The 23,951-nt window shown below is 36.6% G+C and overlaps 1 protein-coding gene across 1 annotated transcript in view; it reads left to right on the forward strand.

The window, feature by feature from the left end:
* Positions 1-23,951, forward strand: part of Cad87A (cadherin 87A) — a 243,425-nt gene that overhangs the window by 114,941 nt on the left and 104,533 nt on the right. The window contains exon 4 of the mRNA XM_018549672.1: positions 7,103-7,158. Within this exon, the coding sequence (XP_018405174.1) occupies positions 7,103-7,158 (56 nt within the window). The remainder of the gene's footprint in view (positions 1-7,102; positions 7,159-23,951) is intronic.

The raw sequence follows: 23,951 nt of genomic DNA on the forward strand, positions 1-23,951 counted from the left end.
ATTTAAGAGAACGAGAGAGTATCATAATTCATGATTCAAAAGTTCGTACTACCCATTTACCTGAAAGATCTATTATATTGTACATGGTTCCCATTCCTCTGCGTGTTACCGTTTTTGCAATCGAATGAAATTTTATTACATCACATGTAAAAGAGTTTACAGATCAGGCTGGAATTATGACAGTGTATAATTCGCTAATGTCTCCCGATGGTATTAGAATGTGCTTTGCGTACAGCGACAATGTTAATGCAATTTGTGCCACCCGACTGGCCACGATGTTAATAATCGATGCAATTAACTCGGCACATTATTAAACGTGCACGCTCGGAAGGAAAACTGGGTTATAACGCGACATAACACACCGCTCTGCTGTTTACTGCATGGTGTTAACAAGCGGTTCTGTCGTAGCATCTTCGTATGCCATCTCGCTGGCATATTTGCACTCTTGCGCACTAAAACGCGATTGCATTCGTTGCGTTATAATATACCTGATAACAGGGAGTCATTATGTCTCTCATCGCCGTTGATGATATTATTTCCGTAATGGCGTTCCGTGTCGGGTTTAATTAATTACACTTACTGATCGTTATTACTGGCTGCATATAATCTGCACTTACGTTGGTTATGATAAATTAATGGCAATGTTCATTCCACATTTTAATTTTACTCTCACTATCGTGTAATATAATATTTATAAACGCGTTGATAGATTTACGTGCTTCGAATAAGTTTAATTTACCGCGATAGAGGCGTAGAATGTTTATAAATAAATCATTTTTATATTTATATGGACAATGAGCAAGTGAATATTAAACAAGAGTTTAATTTAAAGAAGATTTAAATATTTTAAAATTATAAACTACTTGAAAATATAATGAAAGATAATAACTACTTGAAAATATTCTACATCTGATATTTTCATTTAAAGAGGTAATTTTTTGTAGAAAATTTTCATAGAACTTTTATAATTTTTGCATAAATAAGAAAATATGTTAAATTTAATAGGTAAGTTCTACTAATGCAAATTTATCATGTTTTCTTTACACTTCAGCGAATTCGCTTTATGAGGATGCAACGTAAGCGCAAGATACAAGTTATCTCATTAACCTCATACCATCGAATTCCGGTCTGTCAGGAGTAATGCATCATCGGAACGTCGCGGTCGCGATGAAGCCGAGCTTGACGTGTTAACTTTAGTTCGAGCGCGGGCTTGCATAATTTCCGATCGGTCTTAGCAACGGCTGAGAGTGCTGCAACCGCAGCTGCCTTATCTCTTCCACCTTATGCGAAATGGTCGCGATTAATGCAATTTGCTTGTTGCATGGACAGCTGTGATGTTAATAGTTGATGCGATTAATTCAGGCTTGGTTAACTTGAGAATGTATGAACACATTTTGCATACATGGGACAGAATGCACGCCACAACGTCAATCTAGCTGGACTCACGAACTTCGTTACACCCACTTATTCGTTGCTGCTTCTCACTCTGAAACTTTATTACTACGGATTTCTTGGCGAAGAGATTGATGTCGGATTAAACAGTCATTAGACATTGCGATAACTGTTAAAAAATGAGCCTATACCGTATGTATAATATCTCATCCATGTAAAGGAAACTTTCATGACAGCGATGATGCATTTTATGATAACATACATTTTTCTATCGTTTGCCATTTTTATCTAGACACACACAAGATTATATATAAAATTTATTTTAGATGATGATAAACGAGGTCATGTAAATTAGTGCTAGATAAACTCGTTCCGTGACGATGCTCTGAGATGGGAACCACTCGCTGTAACGGCACGAACGCATGCGACATAACTGTTTCGCGTGCTGATGTAACTGCGATGTCCCGCGTCAACCGATTAACACGTGACCATTTGCAGATCGGCGGAGCTGCACATATGATGCGTCAAAATGCACAGTGCATCGCGTGCATCTATGTGAGTTTGCGCGCCACGCACACATAATGCAATTTGTATAATTTAATGTTGAAAGATTCATTGCGTGAAGGTAAAAAACGACAAATGCCCGCAATAGTAATTTCTGTAAATGCAACAGGGAATACATTCATAACCTGTGGATGCTAAAATTATGAAATGAACGATTGCAATATGAAATATAATAATTGAATAATTACAAATCTTGGCCTCGCGTTTTTGTATTTAAAACGATAAAGATCTCAAAATATCTCGCACTTTGATTTGACGAGACACCGAAAAGACAGTAGAAAATCATCAAAGGTTTATTAGGTTTTAAAAGCTTTTCTATTTTATTTTAACTGTTGCGAGAGATTATCCAATAAGATTAATGTACTTATATATATGTTGTTGTTAGATCCGAGAACTTTTCAGTACTTCCATATCTACGCATGAAGTACTATATGAAGGTCTATGTAGTTTTACAATATATTAACTCTTAGCCGCGAGGTTTAACTTATTCCTTATCTCTTTCTAATTCTAAAATCGGAAAAAGATGAGAAATAAGTTGAACCTCGATTAAGAGTTAACCGTGAATTGTGAAACTGGGATTTGTCATTAAACTGTGATTAAATTAACGTTTTTACTTTAGAATTTGCAACGCATAGATGTTTGATGTAATATCGAATGGATATAATAATTGTTAACGAGACACTATCTGTAGGTACACTGACGAACTGTCCGTCTATTACGGCTTGTTTATCACGGATTCTATCGTGGATTAAAACATTCGCGTGTACACAGTAAACGTTGATGCAGCCTGTATTCACCGAATTACATGTTTTATATGTGTATCTTTTGCACGCGAATCAAATTCTGTGAGTTTTTATCGTATACGCACTGCGTGTGCGATTACGAATCTGAATTTTTCGAAAAATACGTCTAATTAAAAGGACCTTTTTACACTAATTGTATGGAAAATTGAGTCCCGGTGAAATGAGTTAGCTTTCACAGATAGAGTGCATCCCGTTTTGCGCGTTTACAGTGCTGGTAACCATATTTTGTTCGTATTTAATATTTGATAGGCAACAGGAATAATACACGCTTATACAGCGTGAAAGCGGAACGTATTTATAATGTATTATAGCTTATAATGTAGTGGACAAAAGATGTCATAGACAACAACATTTAATAATGAATAAGTTATAGTTTTGATGTATCAAGATATTCTAAGAGCACAAATTTTGTATACCCATCGAGAAGAGTTATGTTAAAATTGTAGAAATCGTTTCTTTTGTTTATTTTTTTAAGTTAAAGTGAAAATATCATTGAGGAAAATTTACTTGATTTCAAGAAACGTATACATAACAATTATTTGTTTCCAAGAAATGACGTTCAAATCAAAGAAACTTTTAATCGTATATAGCAATGCAAAATTTTTCTAATCAAAGATTATAGCTTAAAACTGTTTATTATTGAGTCTTGTATTTAGGACGTCTTGTTCATTGTAATATATGTAAGTAATATGTGAAAATGAACTCATCTCACCGAGATTTTTTATTTTTTTAGATTTCCTAATTTTCCATTCAATTAGTGCAGTTTTTTTTTTAGAATTATCAAATTCTTTTCAACTTGGTGATTTTTGACTTATGCAATTCTTGACAATCTTGACATCTCGTGATCTATCTTATGTCTTGTTTTGAGAACGTTGACGAGGAACGTCGTCATATTTCGAGTCGGTCCTGAGTGCCGACACGGCACCATGAGGGTGCATGTGGCAGATAATGGAAACGTCACTCTGAATGCCACAGTGTTATCTCTCGCGCAAATGTTATCTCTCTGCTAATTCCGTGCGGCGGATAATGGCATTTTGGCGGCGATGGTGGCGACGGTGGCCAAGTGAACGGTTAAAACGATTAATATGAAGAAACAGGGGCGAATGTCGTCGTTATGGCGATTAAGACGAGATTGCGTGCATCGTCCTCTCCACATGTGACGCCGTAAAACGCAATTCGTGCCACCATTTTAATGGGATACCTATCTAGCTTAATGCGACACTATCAAAGTGACGTCAAGATAGTCACATGCGAACGTTCAAATTAATTCCCGCGGCAATTAGCGTGAGCAATACTCAAATCTACCATTATCGTAATTGAAGGGGCAAGTGTCCGAAGGTGATACGACGCGCATATGGTGATATGACGTATATATATTTCAAAATGCATTTGGTTACATTATATCACGATTCCATGTAAGATAGACTGATTATAATCGTCGTCATTCCCTGGCGACGCTACAATCTAGTTTATAACTTAATGCGTTTTTATGAGATCAATTATAATATTTGAGACGGGAAAATTGTAGACTGTGGTATTTGCGCCTAATATTAAAAATAAAAAATTGATACGATATAATAATAGATTACTTTCCAAAACATGTCGCAAAAGATAATCTATCATGTTTTGTTCAAGAATGACAAAAAAGGGAACGTTTTGATAGGAAAAATTAGCTTAATTTGCGCTTGTTCCGAATAGAGATTCGTAAAACCAAGTATAACTGCGCGATGGTCAATAACCATGATTTATTACCCTGCGTTCCGTTTAAAACCACCTTTATTTATGGAACGTGGAAAATACATATTCGTACAAAAATCTATTTTACATATGGAAGAGACTGTTGTTACAAATATTTCGATGAGTATTCTTTTTTGTCGAATACCTACTTTATTTGTCAATTGCTTACTTAATTATTTGTTTTAAATATCGTTGTGAAATAACATTTATGTATGCGGCAGAGCGCGATTTCAATTCTATATATACATGTCGGACTGTGTTATTTTTAAACAAGATTATACATTTTCGTACACTTTTATTTAACTAACGACATCCGTGTAAAATGGGCTGCACGCGGGCAGTATCTCTCTCATTTTTGCCTCTTCTAAGTAGCGCAGTTTCTAGTAGATTTCTGTAAAATTACATCGTAACAACTTGGCCGCGCAAGAACAAGCTCCACTCTCCTCTTTTAAAAACAGCTTTAATTTTTTGCCGTGCAGAATGCTACTTTACAAAATGGACACTCTGCGCTAACTTTCCCGCGGGATGTTGAAATTTTTCCGAGGGCGAGACGGTGGTAACCACGAGGACTTGTTGCTCATTTTTCCGCTCCCGTTTGACGGTGCAGACGCAAAGTCGATATCACCAATTAACCCAAGACTGTTTACCGTTCATGTCATGGGACGGTCTGTATCGAACCGACGCGGTGCGGTTCTATGTAACCGACATGGCAGTATGTAACAGACATGTACATACCTATGGTCAACCCGCCAGGTAATGGCAAATGTCACTAGGTCTGCCGCCCGATCCCCACACTGCAGATTCTCCAACGAAAACGTTATCGTTTGCGATAGAAATAATATATAGTTTGTATTGATTGGCTGGTCTAATGATATGCAAAGAGAGTCTTCAACTATTGAGCGTTTTATAATTAAGACTTTTGTAATTATATAAGTGGAAATTATATGAATATTAAACACCGCTTCGACCGAAAATAGAATTCTTTCTCTCATTTGATTAAAACTTTATCGTCAAAAGACAGACCGAGCAAGAGTTCTCTTTTCTCTCTATTTGACTCAAAAACATCTTGTGTAGTGTAGTCTTGTTCGATGTTTTGAGAACTCAAGCGGCAACTTTCAGTCTGTACTTATTTCTTGCTAAATATTCATTACTTTATTGTTCCGTTATGCCGTTGAATATTCATTACTTTGTTGTAGATCCACATTTTGCAAGAAGAGGGAATAGAGTAGTTTAATAATCAAATACTAGACGAATGGTTTTAATATGAAACTTAAACCGTAATTCTCCAGGACTTGATTTCAAGAAAAGCTCTCGCACTTTATTTAAATACGCTTTTGTTACTTTGCCGTTTTATCATTTTAAGCAGACACAGCAGTTTAATTGCAGAATGAATATGAAACTTGACATCGCATAATTACCGCAACGCATATGTGCTTATTATGATAATACTCCTGTATTTACGATCATTTTAACAGCAATTTTAACCCTGAGGTTATTCAGCAGTCATTTCGACCCAATTTAATTAAAGTTTCCAGCTAAATTTACAATCGTGTCCGTGTCGTTGAATAACTTTATTTAAGCACGGCAATTCCGACGGTGGATAACCGAGTTTTGTCAGTTAGAAACAAGCACCGGCAGTGTTTATGACCCAACGAAAAATTGCGAGAGCCACGTTATAAAAATACGTCACTTACGGAATGAAATTTAACGTGATGACACGATGGCGTATCTCTGTAATGTCAGTCGGGGATTGTTGGGATTTTATTTTTAACTTGCAGTTGCAAATGATACCTGTTATTGGATCGCACCGGCCGAGATATTCCAACGGAATATAATCCGCTTAATGTTATCTATTCATCTATCCGTTGGTTGATTCGCTTATCGTATCACTCCTGAAACTATTAATATAGATATGCGTATAGTTTGCGTGTAACAAATTGAAACATGTTATTGTTATATTTTCTATATTCTGTTGAGAACGATCGTCATCATAATTAAATAGTATGTGTGATGTAATATTAATTTAAGCTTTTCCAAGTAATCGCTAAAGTTACATTGGGTGCTTTCCATTTGATAACACAAGTCGACATAAATATCGTTCTATCTTTCTTGAGATTTAGAGATTGACAAAGATAGAACGATACTTGTGTCGACTTGTGTCATCAAATGGAAAGCACCCATTATTTGTCTAATTTGGATCTACAAACAAATGAATAAAAATAAAAAGTTTTTCACATAATTTACTTATTATAATACAATAAAAAATAAAAATATATCGCCAGTTTTTCATCTTTTTAAAGTAACTTAGATCAGAAATGCAAAGCATTTCAGCAATAGGAATTGAAAATTGGTTTCAGAAAATTAACGCTCCGACTATATGATACCTACTAGCAAATATCTTGAGCGAGAGATCCGCGTGAAAGCCACAAATGCGCAATTAATTAAGCGTTCCAATGCACGCGAGGAGCATGACGCGAGATTAATTCGTCTAATCGCAAGTCTGATAGCCGGCGAGTCGAAGCCGAGCATTACCCTTCTCTCGATTCGTCTCTCGATTGGCCCAGGGGGCTCAATCAATAATCACCGTTCTCCTCTTCTGCTTGCAGGTTGCCTAGGAAGCGAGCGGCTCTACTGGTGATTTGTCTTTTGGCCACTTGCACGGGTAAGTCTATCCTTCGTGTATGACACCACGCTTTTCTTTTCGTTGAATTTATTCAAGTCGCACGTCGTGCATCGCGATATGTAGATCGTATTACGAGAAATGGCGCGACGTTCCGTTTCGCGTTCTCTTCGAGGCACGTGCATGACGCTTCATAACCGCGCCAGACGACGCTCTTCCTCTCGTCACTGAGTAGAATTTTATTTGATTCCTCTTAGGCCGTTTCAGAAGTCTCGTCGACCGCCAGGAACGCTGGAGTTATAGCATCCTCCCGTCGCTTTACTGCTCGCGCACGTTTGAATTCTAAAAGCGAAATGTGGCCACCGAAAGTAGGATGAGGTTTTGCGAAACTCGGTAGAATATCGCGACATTTCTAGAAACATGTCCAAGGAAGAGAGAGTTATTTTTAGGAATAAATATTTTTTATGACGATTTTATGTATAACACTGTTCGATATCAAAGGAGTGATGGCACAACTCAGTCCCTTAAATTATTAATAACATTTGATTATTTTTAACTTTAACGTATGTGTCAAAATGTAAATCGAACATTTCTATAATTTCTATAATTAGTTCTATAGTTCTATATTAGTTCTATAGTTATATATTTCTATAGTTTCAAAGTGAACAATGTTCACATTAACGTATATATACACTTCGAAAATAATAAACTAAATTTGAGTCATAATTTGACATTATGAATTTTAGTGTACCGATTTTTTACAGTGTTATTTATTCTTTTCGACTATAATAGAATGTATTAGTATAATAAAAAAAGAAGGATTAAAAAATATCATTAAAAATTTTTGTTCTATTTATATTTGTGTAGGTATTGCGCGTGAAATACATTATATTAAGTCATATTGTTAGAATTGCACTCGAGCCAAGGGATGACTGTTTAAATATCTCGTTGTCGTGAACGAGACCGAAGTACCGGGTACCTTAGTGATACGAGATGGTATGAGAGGATGGTTAGGTGGCGCACGGGGGTGTGCAAGAATGGAGGAAAGGCGTTTCCTCCTTCCGGCGGGGAACAGGAAGCTTCTAGCGAGCTGCCTCTTCGCTCTATACCTCCGTCCCTCTCTCTTTCTCTCTTTCTTGTTCTCTCTCTCTCTCTCTCTTTTTCTCTCGTTTCCATCTACCTTCGCCTTTTTCCCCTGTCGCACCACCCCTACAACTCAACTCCCCTCATCTCCGTATCTCGACGAAGTCGAGAAATGGTTTCTCTTGGAGAAAGCGGACGAAGCTTTTCCCTCTAACGTCTCTTCATCTTCTAACATTATTCCCCTCTTTCTCCGTCTTACAAATATATTTTATATATTTTATATATATATATATATATTTATATGTATGTGTATGTATATATATATGTATGTTATGTATATAGCGACTAAGGCTGATTATGAGTAATACGGTAAAACGCCGCGTGCTTATTTCGCCAGCTTGCTTGGCGAGAATTTGACGTTCCTGTGTATTTTGCAATCATTTTCAGTTTGTTTGCTCAATTTCTACATATTAAGTTTCATTTTATTACTTGTTGCACGCTTCTCTCTCATTTTCACTAGTTTTTTTTTTTTTTTTTTAATTAAACGCGTCTGTTCGTTGGTCCATGTAGTAATCATGTCTACTTAATGTAGCCCATCTTGTAGATGTTGGTTTAATCTTCTCCAAGAACGTTTCATCGTATGATACAAATGATCCTGTTTTATTCTTTCTCTTTCATTTCCAAGATATTGTATAATTCGCTCAGTATTTGTTCATTCATTTCTTCACTCATTTACTTTCTCTGTCTTTCTGTTTCTATTCCCCTCTTATAACCTTTTCTCTTTCTTTCTTTATCATTCTCCCCCGCTCACCACTTTCTCTACTCCTTTTCTCGCTTTTATATGCCTCTCCTCCCTACATTTTTATGCTTCTACTTCTTTCCTCTTTTCCTCTTCACTTAAAGCTGCTCGTCGTAAATCTGTTGCCACCTACTTTCTTCTCGTCCCTCGTGTTTTACTCTCGATTACAGCAGCCAGATATTTATTATTCACACATATCACGTTTGCAATTTTAAAATATTGTTCTTTCTTTCTTATTAACCACGTAGCCGTTTACGTTTTCATGTCGGCTTGCACAAGTCTGCAAGTTCATCAACGAGGAGACATTCGCGCGAGTAGTTGGCCCGATAATTTATGTTAACCGCGTTTACGGAGAGGAAACGGTCGAGCGAGTCGAAGTGAGATACGTTCTCCGAGAATTATATTCCCAGCGACATATATGGAATCTTGTTGTGTGCAGTAACACTTTCTTCCGTGCAATAACGCTTTCTCTTGCATTAAAACATTTAATCGATAATGCACTGTTCGCTATTTTAATTTCAAAATTTTTGAGCGTGTTGATTAATCCAAAAAATCCCGAGAGAACTATGTCATAAATACCACCGGCATTATCGGGAAACAATAATATTCTAATTATTTCCAAAACAGTGTAGTAGTCTCTCCTGTTTATTAAAAATATTCAGACGATTTATTGAAACAATTCGTTTAAAATAATTTAAAATTATCCAATCGAAAATATAAAGAGTCATTTTATTGCTCTTATATTATTTATATATTTGAAAAGTAACTTATTTTATGTTTTATTATACCTCTATAATTAGCATTCTATTTTTCAAACAAAATGTTATTACTTTAAAATGGGATAAAAATTGTCATATTTAAAGAGAATTAATTTTTCCTACATGATACTGTATATTTTTTAAAAATATTAGTATCGTAAAATTTAAAAAAATTTCTTTACACACGCAGATCACATTTTTTCTTGGAATGAATATATTGACAGATTTGTTTATTTATTATTAAAAATTATAGCGCTATTTTTCAATGGTTTTCGTAGATATCGGAAAATTTATTATCCTCCCTTCCTCTGCCCCCTCCCTCTCTCCTCTCTCTCTCTCTCTCTCTCTCTCTCTCTCGGGGAGATAAAGCTCTTCAGAACTCGGCTGGAAATTCCCTCGCATGACCCTCTTCTCAGGGTGTTCCGCAGTTTCCGCATCGCCGCTCCAGAAGATCATTGACTGCCGGGGCGAGAGTCGCGCGAGCAGTAGGGCACTTCGGAATTCGACCGGTCGGTCGGTCGATCCTGTCGAAGGGTTGGTTGCACGATTGATCACTCGGCGGGTAACGTTTGAGCAGTTACAAATACGCGTGATCAATCGTGTCCTAATGGCGCGCCCGAGTGCATCGCGTGCAACGGCAACGGCTGCAGCGGCAGACAGCGGCGGTGGCGTAACTGCTGCACAGCAAACCTCATGCGCTGAAAGTATTTGCCCGAGTGCATTAATCATTCAGCGTGTCTGTTCGATGCACTCCACGGACGAGACTACTCGGCGCGTTCGATCGAGTTCGATCATTTTCGGACGTGTTATCTTTTTTTTTTTTTTTTTCCGGCCCGATCACTGCCCGCGATGTTGATTCCACGAGCTGTCGTTGCCGAACGATTCGATCGTTACATGATAAATGGGAATTAATTCCACGTAACTCTGTTTTTCCGATTCATCAAGGAAAAAAAGGTTAATGCAGCGATATATTGTTGACAATGGGTATAGGATTTATGTGTGATCTATTTTAAGCCGGTTATAGAATTTACACTGCAATAGATTGCAATAGAATTTCATAGAGAGAGCACAGTTCGGGCTTAACTGCATATATGTACATATAGATTTAAAGGGATGAGCGGAAAGTGACAACGCGTAACATCATTCTATTGTCTTGGTTTGCGGTTACAAAATCGAACAAATCCGAGGGCAAAGCTGAAAGGATGCTAGATGCGGATCAAAGGGACGTAAAAGCACATTGAAAAAGCATGTCAGCAATTCCGTCATTCCGCTATTGAGAGGGTCGATTCGTCGACGACGACGACAAGCATGCATTCAACCAACCGCGCCTTGTGCATTCAAACATGACAACACGCTCGCTAGTTACGTGGCTTTACTCGTTAGCGCGTTTTCATCGAAGAAATCCCTTCTCGTCCCCTCTAGGCCATCACTCTCCGCGTTGTCGGCGTTGTCCGTCGTTTCCCAATGCGTCGCGACTCGTTCGCGGTCCAACCGTTAAATACGGCTCCGACGAGGTAGAGCAACGAGTTTCCGATAACGTCGGATGCGACGGAGCGTATTACCGGATAGAGTGCGTCCCGCGTTCAATAATACGCGGCATTCGCCTCCGCTCGATCGCACGCTTCATTCTCTGTGTGCTTCAATCGTGTCTCGTTCGTTCTCACTTTTCCCTCTTTATATCCTGCACTTCCCTACTCTGTCTCCACGCTTGTGTAATGTATTAGAATAATTTTTTTACAATTACGATCTTGTATACGCGATACTGGAATATTAGTAATGTGGTTTTGTCAAATATTTCTTGGAGTACAATATGGCAGGACTGAGATTATTTGTTTGTAAGCAAAAGCATTATCGAAAATCATAAATTGTTTCACGGATATATTTGTAATAATTTTATAATATGCAACATGATGTGTAATATAATTGTAGTACGTAAATATATTTCTTGTGGGACAATTCATAACCGAGCTATCTCTTTAAATCTGAATTAGTGGATACGCACTGATTACCCAGTGGCATACTTGACACCAGATAATTAGTAAAATTCAACTAAAAACGAGAGAAAGTTTGAGTATATAATTAAAATACCGATATATATGCACACATGTTAATTTCAATCTTCCAATGCCATATTTATTGTATACATTAAAGCAAGGTTAATTAGATCACATAATAAAGGTTATGTATAGGTTAGGAATGTCGCATTTCATTCACTGATCATCCACTGATTCAGATTTAGAAAGATAAGCTTCGTTTGTAAGCAAAATTATTAAAAATTCGAAAGTTTGCATGTATTTATGAAAAAGTTATGCAAAAGAGAATATCATTATGTATAAAAAAAAACTGCCTTTCGATATTAATATATATAATATCGTATTTGTACAAAAAAACCTAAGGGTTTTATTATCTTAAAATCTCTCTCTATTCCTCTCACTCTAGTTAATCTGGATCGTAAAATTGAAATTCTTTAATATTTAAATTGAACTTGATTTTTTTGCAAAAATACCTTACTCCAGATATCCAATTTTTTTTTAAATTGAATGTCCCGAATGTTATTTAAATATCTGATTTATGACATTCATGAATCATACATATCTCTCAGAACGGATGAAAGCAATTGCATTTAAATTTATTAAAAATCGTTAGAATTAAGAATTAAATTTTTGAGTTCTATCACTATTTTATTATATACTAAGGGACGAACATTTCATATACGGTGGAATTTGGGCGAGGTTTATCGGAGCATCGACCCCTCTTATCCCTAAGCAGCCACAAATTGTCAGTAGTTCGACTCCGTGTGTGGTCTGGCAGTTAACGAGCGACCAAGAGACGGACTATTCTGATGCGCGCACTGGAAATTTCGCTAACGAGGGAACGCAAGTTCTTTGATTGGCGCGAAACTCTTGGAGGGCTTCCATGTTTGTTAGTAGGAAATAAGCGCACGCATTGCGTACCGTTAAAGCTGCCTCTCTAAGGCGCTTGTATGTATTACCTCTTGCGGTCGCGAAAAGTTCATTTCATTAGCCGATTTAACGTAGACTTGTATTTTCGTTTAAATCGTATATTTAATATTTTAATGTATATTTTTAATATTTATATAGTTTATGCAGAATGCTTTAAAATTATAAATATATTGTACATGAGTGATTAACGTTTTAAATTTTATATATATTACAAGATTACAGGATGCAATCCAATGAAACTAATTGTTAAGAGAAAACACATTTTATCTTTATTTTACAGACTTAATTTCGTAAAAGTTATTTGCTTTTGAATATAATACACAATCGTCTCATTACATTAACTCTTACACATTTTTTTATTAAAATAAATTTAATGTTTTCCGCTTTGTTATTTAAGTAATCGAGTAATTTTATGAATAATAAGTTGACAATCATCTCAACCAACTTTTTTTCAAAATCAAACGAATCAATTAGTTCGACTACTTGTATGTGCGTTTAATTACTGATTTGTGCTAATTTATATAAAATATATTGAGAATGGCCCAAAACAAGAGTTGAAACGTTTACATTTTGTTTTATTAAATATAATAAATATAAAGTTTTATATACGTACACGCTAAAAACTTATATTGACTCTAAATGGCTTTTTTATTATATTAATAAAATTTGTGCTGTTAGATCGTAGCGAAAATCTACCTAAAGATAGAAGAGCAAAATTATTTCTAATACAGACTTATAAATTTGAATAACCAATAACTGTGCTATTTCTTAATTAAGAGTTAAACGCCTTTATCCGCTGTTAACTATCGCTTATCGTGAACGGTTATTGAAGAATCGCATAAAGCGCACGCGATGCGCCGTGAATGTGCGCTATACAATTCTGGAAGTAATCCATCATATTTGGGCGGTATATGTATCCGACGTACCGTTTTCCCCGGCATTAAGCCTCGGTAATCCTCGACTCGTTATCCCTCCGCTATTAGTTTTCCTTGACGTTTCTCTTTGTTAAAAGAAAAACCGAGGTAAGCCGGCGGGGAAATCGCCGCATTACTTTTAAACAAAAATGAGGCGGACTCTACCGGCGGCGGATATCCGCGTCTCGGCGAGGAGGAGGTCGTCGCTTAAAAATGGCCGGGACTTGCGCAAGCTGATGCAGGATGAATGCGAGATACATGGCGTTATTTAAGAGATCCGTATCTCTTCCCTTTTTCTCTCTTAGTAAACTTACTGCCGCGTCGCGCATCCCTGATTCTCCTGAATCGCAGACAGAATGTAGTTCGTGACGGCACTCCACCTTACAAAAATTGCACGTTTAACGCCAAAATTCGACGATTTATCTTGTGACAGTGTAGATACAGATCTTGACGTTTTACACGTTACGTTTTTCCCACGACTGATCGACAACGCGTTACATCTAATGATTTCTATCGGCAGAAATTCATTTTATCTACACGGAAAAGACGATTTTACTGAAGTATTTAAGCATTTAGCTAGATACAGATTAGAAAGTATAATTTATTAAACTATCAAAAATAATTATTTTAATTATAATTAAGACGATCAAACTGGTTGCTTGAATGTCAAAACTTTTTGTAAAATTGCAGCAAAGTTATGATACAATTTATTTCATAATTCAAAAAAATGATTTTTAGTTTTGTGAGATGAAGCTGAATAATTTGGATAGATTAGCAAAAATTTTGAAATTATATAAAAGGTCGTGTTTACATAGTTTATGCAATCAAATATATAAAACACACATACACTATCGATACACTAATTGTTTTAAGTTGTTAACTTATCCAAATTACCTTGCTTTATTCCATCTATATACTGTTAGATTATTAAAGGAGCAATGGTAATCCAATCCTTTGAATTAAATAATTTTATATTTTCCATATGTATCAAAATGTAAATCAATTTATTTCTGTAGTTAATTTTGAAGTAAACGTCGTCCATATTAACATATGTATTTAGTAAATATAATTTATATTATATTTACTATTTAGTAAATTTAACTATTTAGTAAATTAAATTTGATTCAAATTTAATATATATATATTTTTTTTAGTTAAATTGTTTAACTTCGTTATTGTAAGAAAATTAACGACATATTAGATAGAAATAGCGATTTATAGAAATAATTAAAAATAACTCAAATTGAGTATAATTTGACATTATGAATTTACAGTAGTATAGTACAATACAAGTAAACTTTTAGATATTTCAACAAAATCGTTCTTTCCGTGTATATTTATCGCACTGAACTTCGTCTTCGTTACCTTTACATACCACACTGTCACTTACTTAACATTCTTGTAAAACGAAAGTCCTATTCCATTCTAATTCTGTCTCTATTTTCTGCTGAATGAGGGATGATAGATCTAACTCCGTCATCGTTATTCTACGTCTATGTGGATATATGATATACCTATTTTGTTAGAATTCTGAGACAGCCAACTCCGCAGTTCCATTAGATGAACGGCGATGTAATGTAATTCCGTCGTGTAACGCAACGCGTTCTTCGCGCGCGGCTCTGATCGATGCGTCGGCAGACTCTCGGCGTTCTGCGAAACGGTAGCGAGACGAACGACGCGGATTTACGAGGAATCGCATGATATAAAAGAACCAGATAGGAAAAAGAACCGAGGGGGAAAGGGCGGTGGAAAGAGAGGTGCGCAGGTACGTCGTGTATCATGATTACCAGTGGCACGGCGGAACTTTTGTCATGGTTGCTCCAATTTCGAGACATTAACAATCCTTCCTCCTCCCCCCCTTTTTTTTTTTTAGAACGGGCTACAGCGGGAGATTTTACGTTAACCTCGTTTTGGGACACGAATGCGCCGAGATTCCGGCGCGGTGCGCGACCGTTGGTCATACTTGAGGGTAGACAAACGGCTATTTATTCAACGCGGTCGGAAGTTAATCCGCGACGCGACCTCACTTCATTTCCTCTCTGCGTATTCCGTTTTTAAAAAGGATCTGCGCAGGACACGCGAACGTAAACACGCGCGAGTATAAGTGTAAAGTTACCGCCTTCATTTCTGGCTTTATTAAAACATTGCTCTGCGCTGCTTTAAGCCGCCGACTTGTATTTCGCCGAGACAGCGTCCTGTTTTCGCCGAAGGATTTTGCAGGTGCAATTGTATATTGCGACGAAATTGGGAGGATATTGGGAAGCTCGCGGCAACCAATTTTAGTATCAATCCTCCCTGAAATGGTATTGGTATTACTATTGTAAATCGAAAACTACACGCATCCATTTTTGACGAATGTGTTATTTTATATGTATATTGAAAATGTTGTTGTTCGTATGTATGCTCTCTGTTATTCGTCTATTTATTTTATTATATTTTTACAATTTAGTTTTTGTCGCTAATTGAACTACCGTTTATTTAAACAATTTTCGTTCAATCAATTCTTGTTGAATTGAAAAATTTTGAAGTGTGAAAGCCAAAAACAACGCGTCACTCCTGTATCGGTGTCCCGAAAGCATTAGATAAACGAAAGTAATGAAAGTGCGGTGTATAGACATGAAGTTACAAGAGTTTGCCTCGCGTTGCGATGCCGTTGATATAACTCTCGCCGTGACTCAATGAGAAAAGTGTACACTTGTATCTCCGCTCGCGAAACCGCTGGCTGCGTTTTGCTGTCACGAATTAACGCGTCTAGCGCGCCATAATCAACGAACGTGGCCGCCGTTGTTCGCGTCGCGACTGCAGAATAAATTACTCGCTTCTCACGGCGAGCTCCCGGCTTCAAAGCGCCTTCGCGGTCATTTAATTTGCGCTACTGCCGGGCTGAGGCGACGACGACGGGGAGAAAGGAGAGATACAGAGGGCAAGAATCGCAGGAGTCTCTCTCTCTCTCTCTCTCTTTTCTTCCCTCCTCCGTCCACCTCCACCTCGTTTCTTCCTTCTCTCTTTGCCTCTCTTAACCCCTTGTACGTCTACCTTATCCCGGCGCCTTGACAACGAGTGCATACGGGATACCAGCCAAAGACAGGGTAATTATCTACTATAGAGCCCACGGCCTTTATCTCGCGCGCTGCAGACGCATGTTCGCGACATCGTCATCCCGATGTACCTCGTCATTCATCGCCCGGTTAATCGCGCCTCGGGTATAACACTTAGTTCCTTTGCCCCTCGGAGGACGACGATCGTACTCCGTCTCACGTTTTAAGACTCACGACGAAAACTTAACTTGTCACTTGGTGTTTCTTTAATAAATATCAATAGTGATCATCGCCATGGGATATAGTCACGAAACTAAATTATCTGGACGGTCCGCCATTATATCGATGATTTCCTCAAACTGTTTTTCTGGATTAAAAATGGTGGTTCTACACACACATTACTAGCAATTTCATATGCTGAAAAACACTGTATGTTTGTGTTGTTTAATATTTTATGTCAAAATGATATTTATTTGTGTTGAAATAAGATAATTTACGAGTAAATGAACGAATAACATAAATAATATTTTTAAAAACGTCTTAGATAAATGATTAAAATTTGTTAATGTAACATATTATGAATATTAATTTTAAACATTGTATCCATAGTACGTTTTTTTATGTTAATTTTTCACATGATGTTACTTTTCAACATTAATTTTGAGTTAAATTGACACAAAAATTTGAATCAACACACGTAAGATATGTTAAGTTTCATATAAATTTCTCAATGTCACAATTGGTTGTCGAAATATAAACTATCAGTGCCGTAATGCATACGTAAAATCACATTTAATTTTCAACATCTAGACACAATAGTTTGAAGAAATAATCGATTTAATATCGTACTATTTGAACGATTAGTTTCTGTAATATGCACAGTTTATATTTTTATGAAGACTTACTTAGTAATTTAACGTGTCCTTACAATCACACACTTTGAAGTTACATTCAAATTATATCATCAATATTTATAAGAGAAGTATATCACGTTGATAAGGTTGATAAGTCGATATTGATAAGGGAAGTTGGGACGAGATGAAATATCTTATACGTTATACGTGGAATTACATTTTCCTCGCTTAATTATTACTTAGATTAACGCATGTGTCGGAAGAATAGTACATAATATGAACCACCTGTCTCTCTGTCTTTCTGACTCGCTCTCTATCGAGTGTTTTGGCTCAGCTGAACCACACCGGGGGCGGTCAGTCAACTAGCCGGTCGGTCCGAGTGTCCATTGAAAGCGCCGTTGAAAAGAGCCAATATTCCGCTCGGGCGCCCTATGCAGAGTTCGATTCATCCGGGAATTCAATTAGCGCCAGTTGCCGGAAACCTCAAGTAATTTGTGCACGGCCGGCGTCCTCTCGCCCTACCGACGCGACACGACTGCGATTCCCTCTCCGTCTCTGTTCAGCGCGAACGTAAAAGCGGTACCCTACGTAGCACATCCCTGCGTGGAAGCCTTGGGTCACCGTTCTCTCGCGCCTGGGAAACCGAGGCAACCATTGTAGTACGTGCCTGCCAGAGACGTATCGAGGATATTCGGTTGCGGGAAAGATGGAGGCTATCGACGGATGAACCGAGGCTGTTATCAATCAAGTCGATAGTAACTAGGGCCGCGTCCGCGGCAGATATACCGGGGATGAACGACGAAGAAGATAATAAGATCGAACGGTATTCTAAGGCTATTGAAAAGTTTCGGTTTTTCATCGGAAAAATCACGTCGCATCGCTTCCACGCGTCCGACTTTTGAGGGTAATCGTTGATAACCAAAAGAGGTATATCCATTTTTAAACCGCACCTTTTAAATCGTTCGAAAAAAAATACGTGATTCTTTTACGAGCTATTTCTGCAAAGTGAGTTAAACACTTTCGAGAAATATCTGTGAATGCACACATTCTGAAATAACTCAGAAATTTACTTCAGGATCTTTCTTCCTTGCTCGATATAGGAACAAGATCAGAGATTAATCATGGAATGTTAAAGGACTTCTGGTTCGAAGTAGTACTGTGAATACGAGAGAGAGTGAGAAGAGAGGCTCTCGTGCTCGTGACGAAATTCAAGGGATGAAATCCGATTTCACCGAAAGCGACTTGATAATTGGTGCTCGCGTACAATTGAAAACGCATGACAGTACGTTCCGGAATGCGAACGTAATTAGTGCATCCAGTTGAACGTAATTGTTTACCGCCAATATAGCATTTTGCGTTTACGTGCGTGTGTGTCTGAAATGTATGTCCTGTGTGCCAACACAGACAGAGATGCAATCAAATATATCATGAATATATAATATCGGAATTTCTATAAATATTTCGAAAATAGTCGAGTGAGACTTAGGATAATTAAATTTTTAAAGGAAATGTGTCTTAATATGAATGTTCTGGAAAATAATTGCTATTTAAATATAAGCAGGAGAAAGTTTTTTTATGAAATATATCCAAATTATTTAACAATACTCAAAATAGTTTAACATATTGTGTGTATGAATATATTTTTTAGATTAATTATAATTATTCGAGTACTACAATGTTGTGTGAATTGTTTAATAATTACAAACGAATCGCATATTTCGAAAATCATCCTTTTCTTCTCTATAAAAAACAATCTCTCTTTCACATAATTCATCTCACAGTCCAATATGGTTCGAGTATTTCCAATGAATGCTGATTCTCACAAAATTTGACGCATTTATAACACATTTTTATGGATCGTGGAAACAACTTTCTGTTCTCACTTTCAATAGGAGCTTGATTGTACCAAGCACCCCTCGCAAGCGAAGTACTCCGCGTAAGTATAATACATCGAATGAAACAGCAATTTTTCTGAATATCACACGCGATTTCAATGCAACGACACTTGGCTATTGAATTGATTCAGATTCATGATTACATATTGAGCTCGATTCCATCCATCCCTAGCGAGGGGATCCAATTGACGACGCGATTACGTGCGTGTGTGTGAACTCGTGTGCGTATGCATGCGTATCAGCCGGACGCACATCAGGATCGGTGCGCTTCGGGCGTGTCACAAGCCAATGCACATATCGATCCAGATCGTTGGTGTAGTTAGAATATTGCCTCGTTATCGAACTCGAAATCGAATCCGCCATAACGAGGAAAATTTATCATATTGAATTTTGAAGTTATTATAACTACGTATAAGAATTAATAATTAACATAGCAAAATTTTATATAATATAATATTAGGTAAATGACGTTACTCTATTATAGAATTTCAAATTAAAAACATTTTATTTTCTAATTCATATTTTATAAATGGATAAATGCAATTCATATTTAATTAACAAAAATATATGATATCGTCGATTTCTTTAAACAAAAAATTTTATTTTCTAATCTTCGTATTTTTCTAAATGCATAAAATGCAATTTTATAATTAATTAACAAAAATGTATGTTATAGCGTCAATTTTTGATCAGAATGTTTGGCAGAAAAGACAATTTTTTAATGGCCATACGGTACCCCTGTATTTCCCATTATTACAAGATAACATCGTTAATTCACTAATTCGATTCGTAAGCTATTATTTCCAAATATTTGTCTCTCTGGAAGCAATTTGCAAATGACGGGATTAAGCTTCGGCTATAATTCGAGGAAATTCCAATATCCGGTCGACGTAAGTTTCCATTCATCGGCGGGAGAGATGCGACGGACGAATAACGAGGGCCGGGCTGAACTGGATGCATGAGTAGCAAAGAGGTAGCTCTATATACGCTGCGCATTCTTGTACGTGATTGTTATTAGATCGTCGGGCCGACGCGCATGATGTCAAATGGTCGAGGAATTTGTTCAGGACAGGTGTATTTATTACCTAGCGGGGGCGAAAGGAAAACCCTTTTCTTCTGGTTCGCGGAGGATAGAGACCCGGGCAAACGGCCGGAAGATTACATTCGCTCCTCGAGAAAACGTAATATAGAAAGGAATTTAATAATGCCGGCGATGCGCGCATGTCGCGCGCGTTTTCGAAGCATATGTGAGCAGGCACTTTTATTCATCATCGCGTTGAAAACGCGCGGGCGCGAGTAAAAGAGGATTTCTCGATAGGTGTGGGGAAACAATCGCCGTCCGCGGTCGGGAACGGCATAACTCCGTAACGCGGCTACGTGTCGAACATCGAGAGATAATTTTTTTTCCTGATTTTTAACTTCAGGAACATCTCGTTCTGACGTTGCGATCGTTTGTTGTGGCCGCGGGCAAAAAAAAAAAGAGAATGCAAAAATGCTACTGAAAGAATTCTGCACAAAAACGCGAGGAAATGAATTGTAGTACTCTCTATTTCGAAGAGAATTTGTAAAATGAAATTGGAGACTAAATACATTAAACCATAGAATTAAACCACTTGGGGCATCGCGAATTTTTTAAATAAGAATTGAAAATAGTATTTTGACGTTAGAGATTGTGATATTATTGTCTTTGTACATTTATTCACGATACAAATGCCAAAACGGAATTTTTTATCTAAATATTACTCGAATAATTTATAGTAATGTAACATTACAGGACGCTTGTTACATTGTTTGTCGGTTTAGAATATGTCTGTTGCATTTACAGAGGAAGACAATCTGGTAGTGTTTATATTTGCGTAACGTTTCAATATGAATTTGTTTTTAACAACGAAAGAGAAGTACACCACAAATTTCACACGTGGTTTTATCGACAAAGCTGTTAATTGTCGGCGTGTGCCATAGAGTGCTTCCCAATGACGATATAACTGTGTATAACGACGTGTACAAAGATCATTGATTCGAGCAAACTATTAGAACGTATGAAAAACTGTTGGTTTTATTAAATGCACTATACTTTTATTGCATTCATTGTTTGTTGTGCGAACAGGCATAAAAAATATTGATCCGCGCTGTTACACATTTATTCTCTAGGAGACACTCTCTGCTCATTTCAATTGTTTTCGTTAATTTTTATTAATTGACAATATTCAGTACAAGTAATGTTTTATTTAAAAAAAATTCTTTATTTTATTGAGAGAATTGAGGTGTAGTTTTTAACACGCATTTTAATAGCCTTGAAGAGCAGGATGTGTTTCATGCTAGAAACTGCGGAATTATGAAAAATATAACATCCGAGAAAAGTTAATAAAGAATAAGTCGCTATTTTTGTCATAATCGATCGGAGCTATGCAAACTAGGTTGATACCGTGGAATATCACGTGTGTGTGCACACAATCTTGAGCAAATTTGATGAATGTTAATAATAGATCAATGTTCTCCATATTCAGATTCTTATTGCGTCCCTAGACATTTGTTTTTCTCATCTGTTTCTATGATTAGTTAATTTTTATTGAGTTACACATGAAGAGATTTCATTCTAAAACGTTTCATTTTCTTGCTGGGACTGATAATAACTTTCATTTGCCTCCAACGTCATAGGTTCTTGCGAAGAGTTATTTCTGAATATTCCAATCCATACGACTTCTATCTCAATTTAAATTTAAACTTCAAGTTCTCCCTTCTTCCTTTTCTCGAAGTTATATCGGTTCCATCTTCATATTAAGATGTATCATCAGTGGGACGAATGTTCGTCAAGAAGAAGGTTGCTGTCCTCTTTGCGGAAACAAAACTTATCTCAGTACCGTAATTTAAATAATATAATACTTAAATATAGTAATGATATACATGATAGACCTTTTTTTCTTCGAATTTTATTTTAAGCTTCGTAATTATGCCAGCAAATAGAATTGAAAAGTCACGCACGCGTTTCGAGGAAATACCTTTCCAAATATTTGAAAAAGATGTAGTGCGATTCAAACTTATTAACCGATTTCCGATTTTATCGTGAATAAAAAATGTAAGTACATGAAAACACGATATTGATTTGGAATAAGCGATGAGTGACCAAGGGAGAGGGAAATGTTTCATCAATTTTATAACGGTTATATATTTATATTTCATAAATTATCTGAATTTTCTGAATTATATGTGTTGTTTTATTCCTGCATTATTAAATTGCAAGCAAAAACAAAAATAACGATGATTTGCACATTTTTACTAAATCTGTATTATACTGGAGAAAAATATTCAGAGAGAAATCATACTTTGAATAAATATTGATTAATAAACAAATATAGTTTAATTTTAAATCCTACTTCAATATCTCATTTTACCTGATTACTCAGAGATGGTAACGATGGGATTCGCTAAACCCCCACACAGGTATTATTTGCTTGCATTTTGTTGTTCATTTAGTTACGTCTATAATAAATGTATGCATATTTAATGATGTAACAAATCATTTAAAATTTTAATCATTACAATTTCATTATTTATTCTGATCACATATAAATATTACCTCGTATGAAAATTTAAATTAAATAATACATTTAATATAAAGGGCTTTTTCGAAAGGACTTTTTTTTATTTTAAAGTACCTATATACTGCTTTATGCTTTTGTGATATAATAAAATCGCAGCTATACATTTAATAGGAAAATGTAAATTTTAATAAATATAAAATATAATATTCCACCTACGATAATCCTTTAGTATTTTCCCCATATATGAATACATCCATAATAATGTGCCAATAAATAACGTCAACGTAAAATACACTAAACAATTTACTTATCAGCACTTGTCTTTCAAAAATTAACATTATTAACTTGAATTGATGTCGTAAAAGTTAGATTGTTCAACTGCGGGAAATCATATCGATTTAAAGTCAAATACGCAGTTATTTAGAATGAAGCCCTTCGACGATTTGTCATCGTTACTCGGTCGTTTCGGACATTCCATCTCCCGACGAAACCACTGACCGTTCATTTCGGATTCTATTGGTGGAGGAATAAACTGTAAAGCATCGCGGGAAGAGAGATCGGGCGTTGGAGAGGTCGGATGCTGCGATGGCGTGTGCGAGGATATGCATGTGCAAACGTGGGAAGGGAATGGGAGAGGCGAAGAATTAGAGGGAGATGCTTACCCTTCGTGTACGTCCGACACGGAAGATTTGGCGGATGGTGTTAGGAAAATCCTCTTTGCGATAAGAGCATTTTCGTAGCTTTCCCGTACAAGAGCGACGGCCGCCGCGTCGAGAGGAAATAATCGAACCTAAATCGCCTTTCATCGACTGTCTCGCCCACCATGAACGATGCCGTTGTTTTTATTCTCATAGTTTTATGGTAAATTATATAATCGTTTCCCGACTCGTCCTTTCATTTTCTGTGTAATGTCAATACAATTCGATTTGATTAATTCCTCCAGTTATATTGTATGTCGGATAACATTTCGAGTGTACGGTGTATACCTT

This window comes from Cyphomyrmex costatus, unplaced genomic scaffold, assembly GCF_001594065.2.
Source record: "Cyphomyrmex costatus isolate MS0001 unplaced genomic scaffold, Ccosl1.0 scaffold85, whole genome shotgun sequence".
Classification (NCBI taxonomy): domain Eukaryota; kingdom Metazoa; phylum Arthropoda; class Insecta; order Hymenoptera; family Formicidae; genus Cyphomyrmex; species Cyphomyrmex costatus.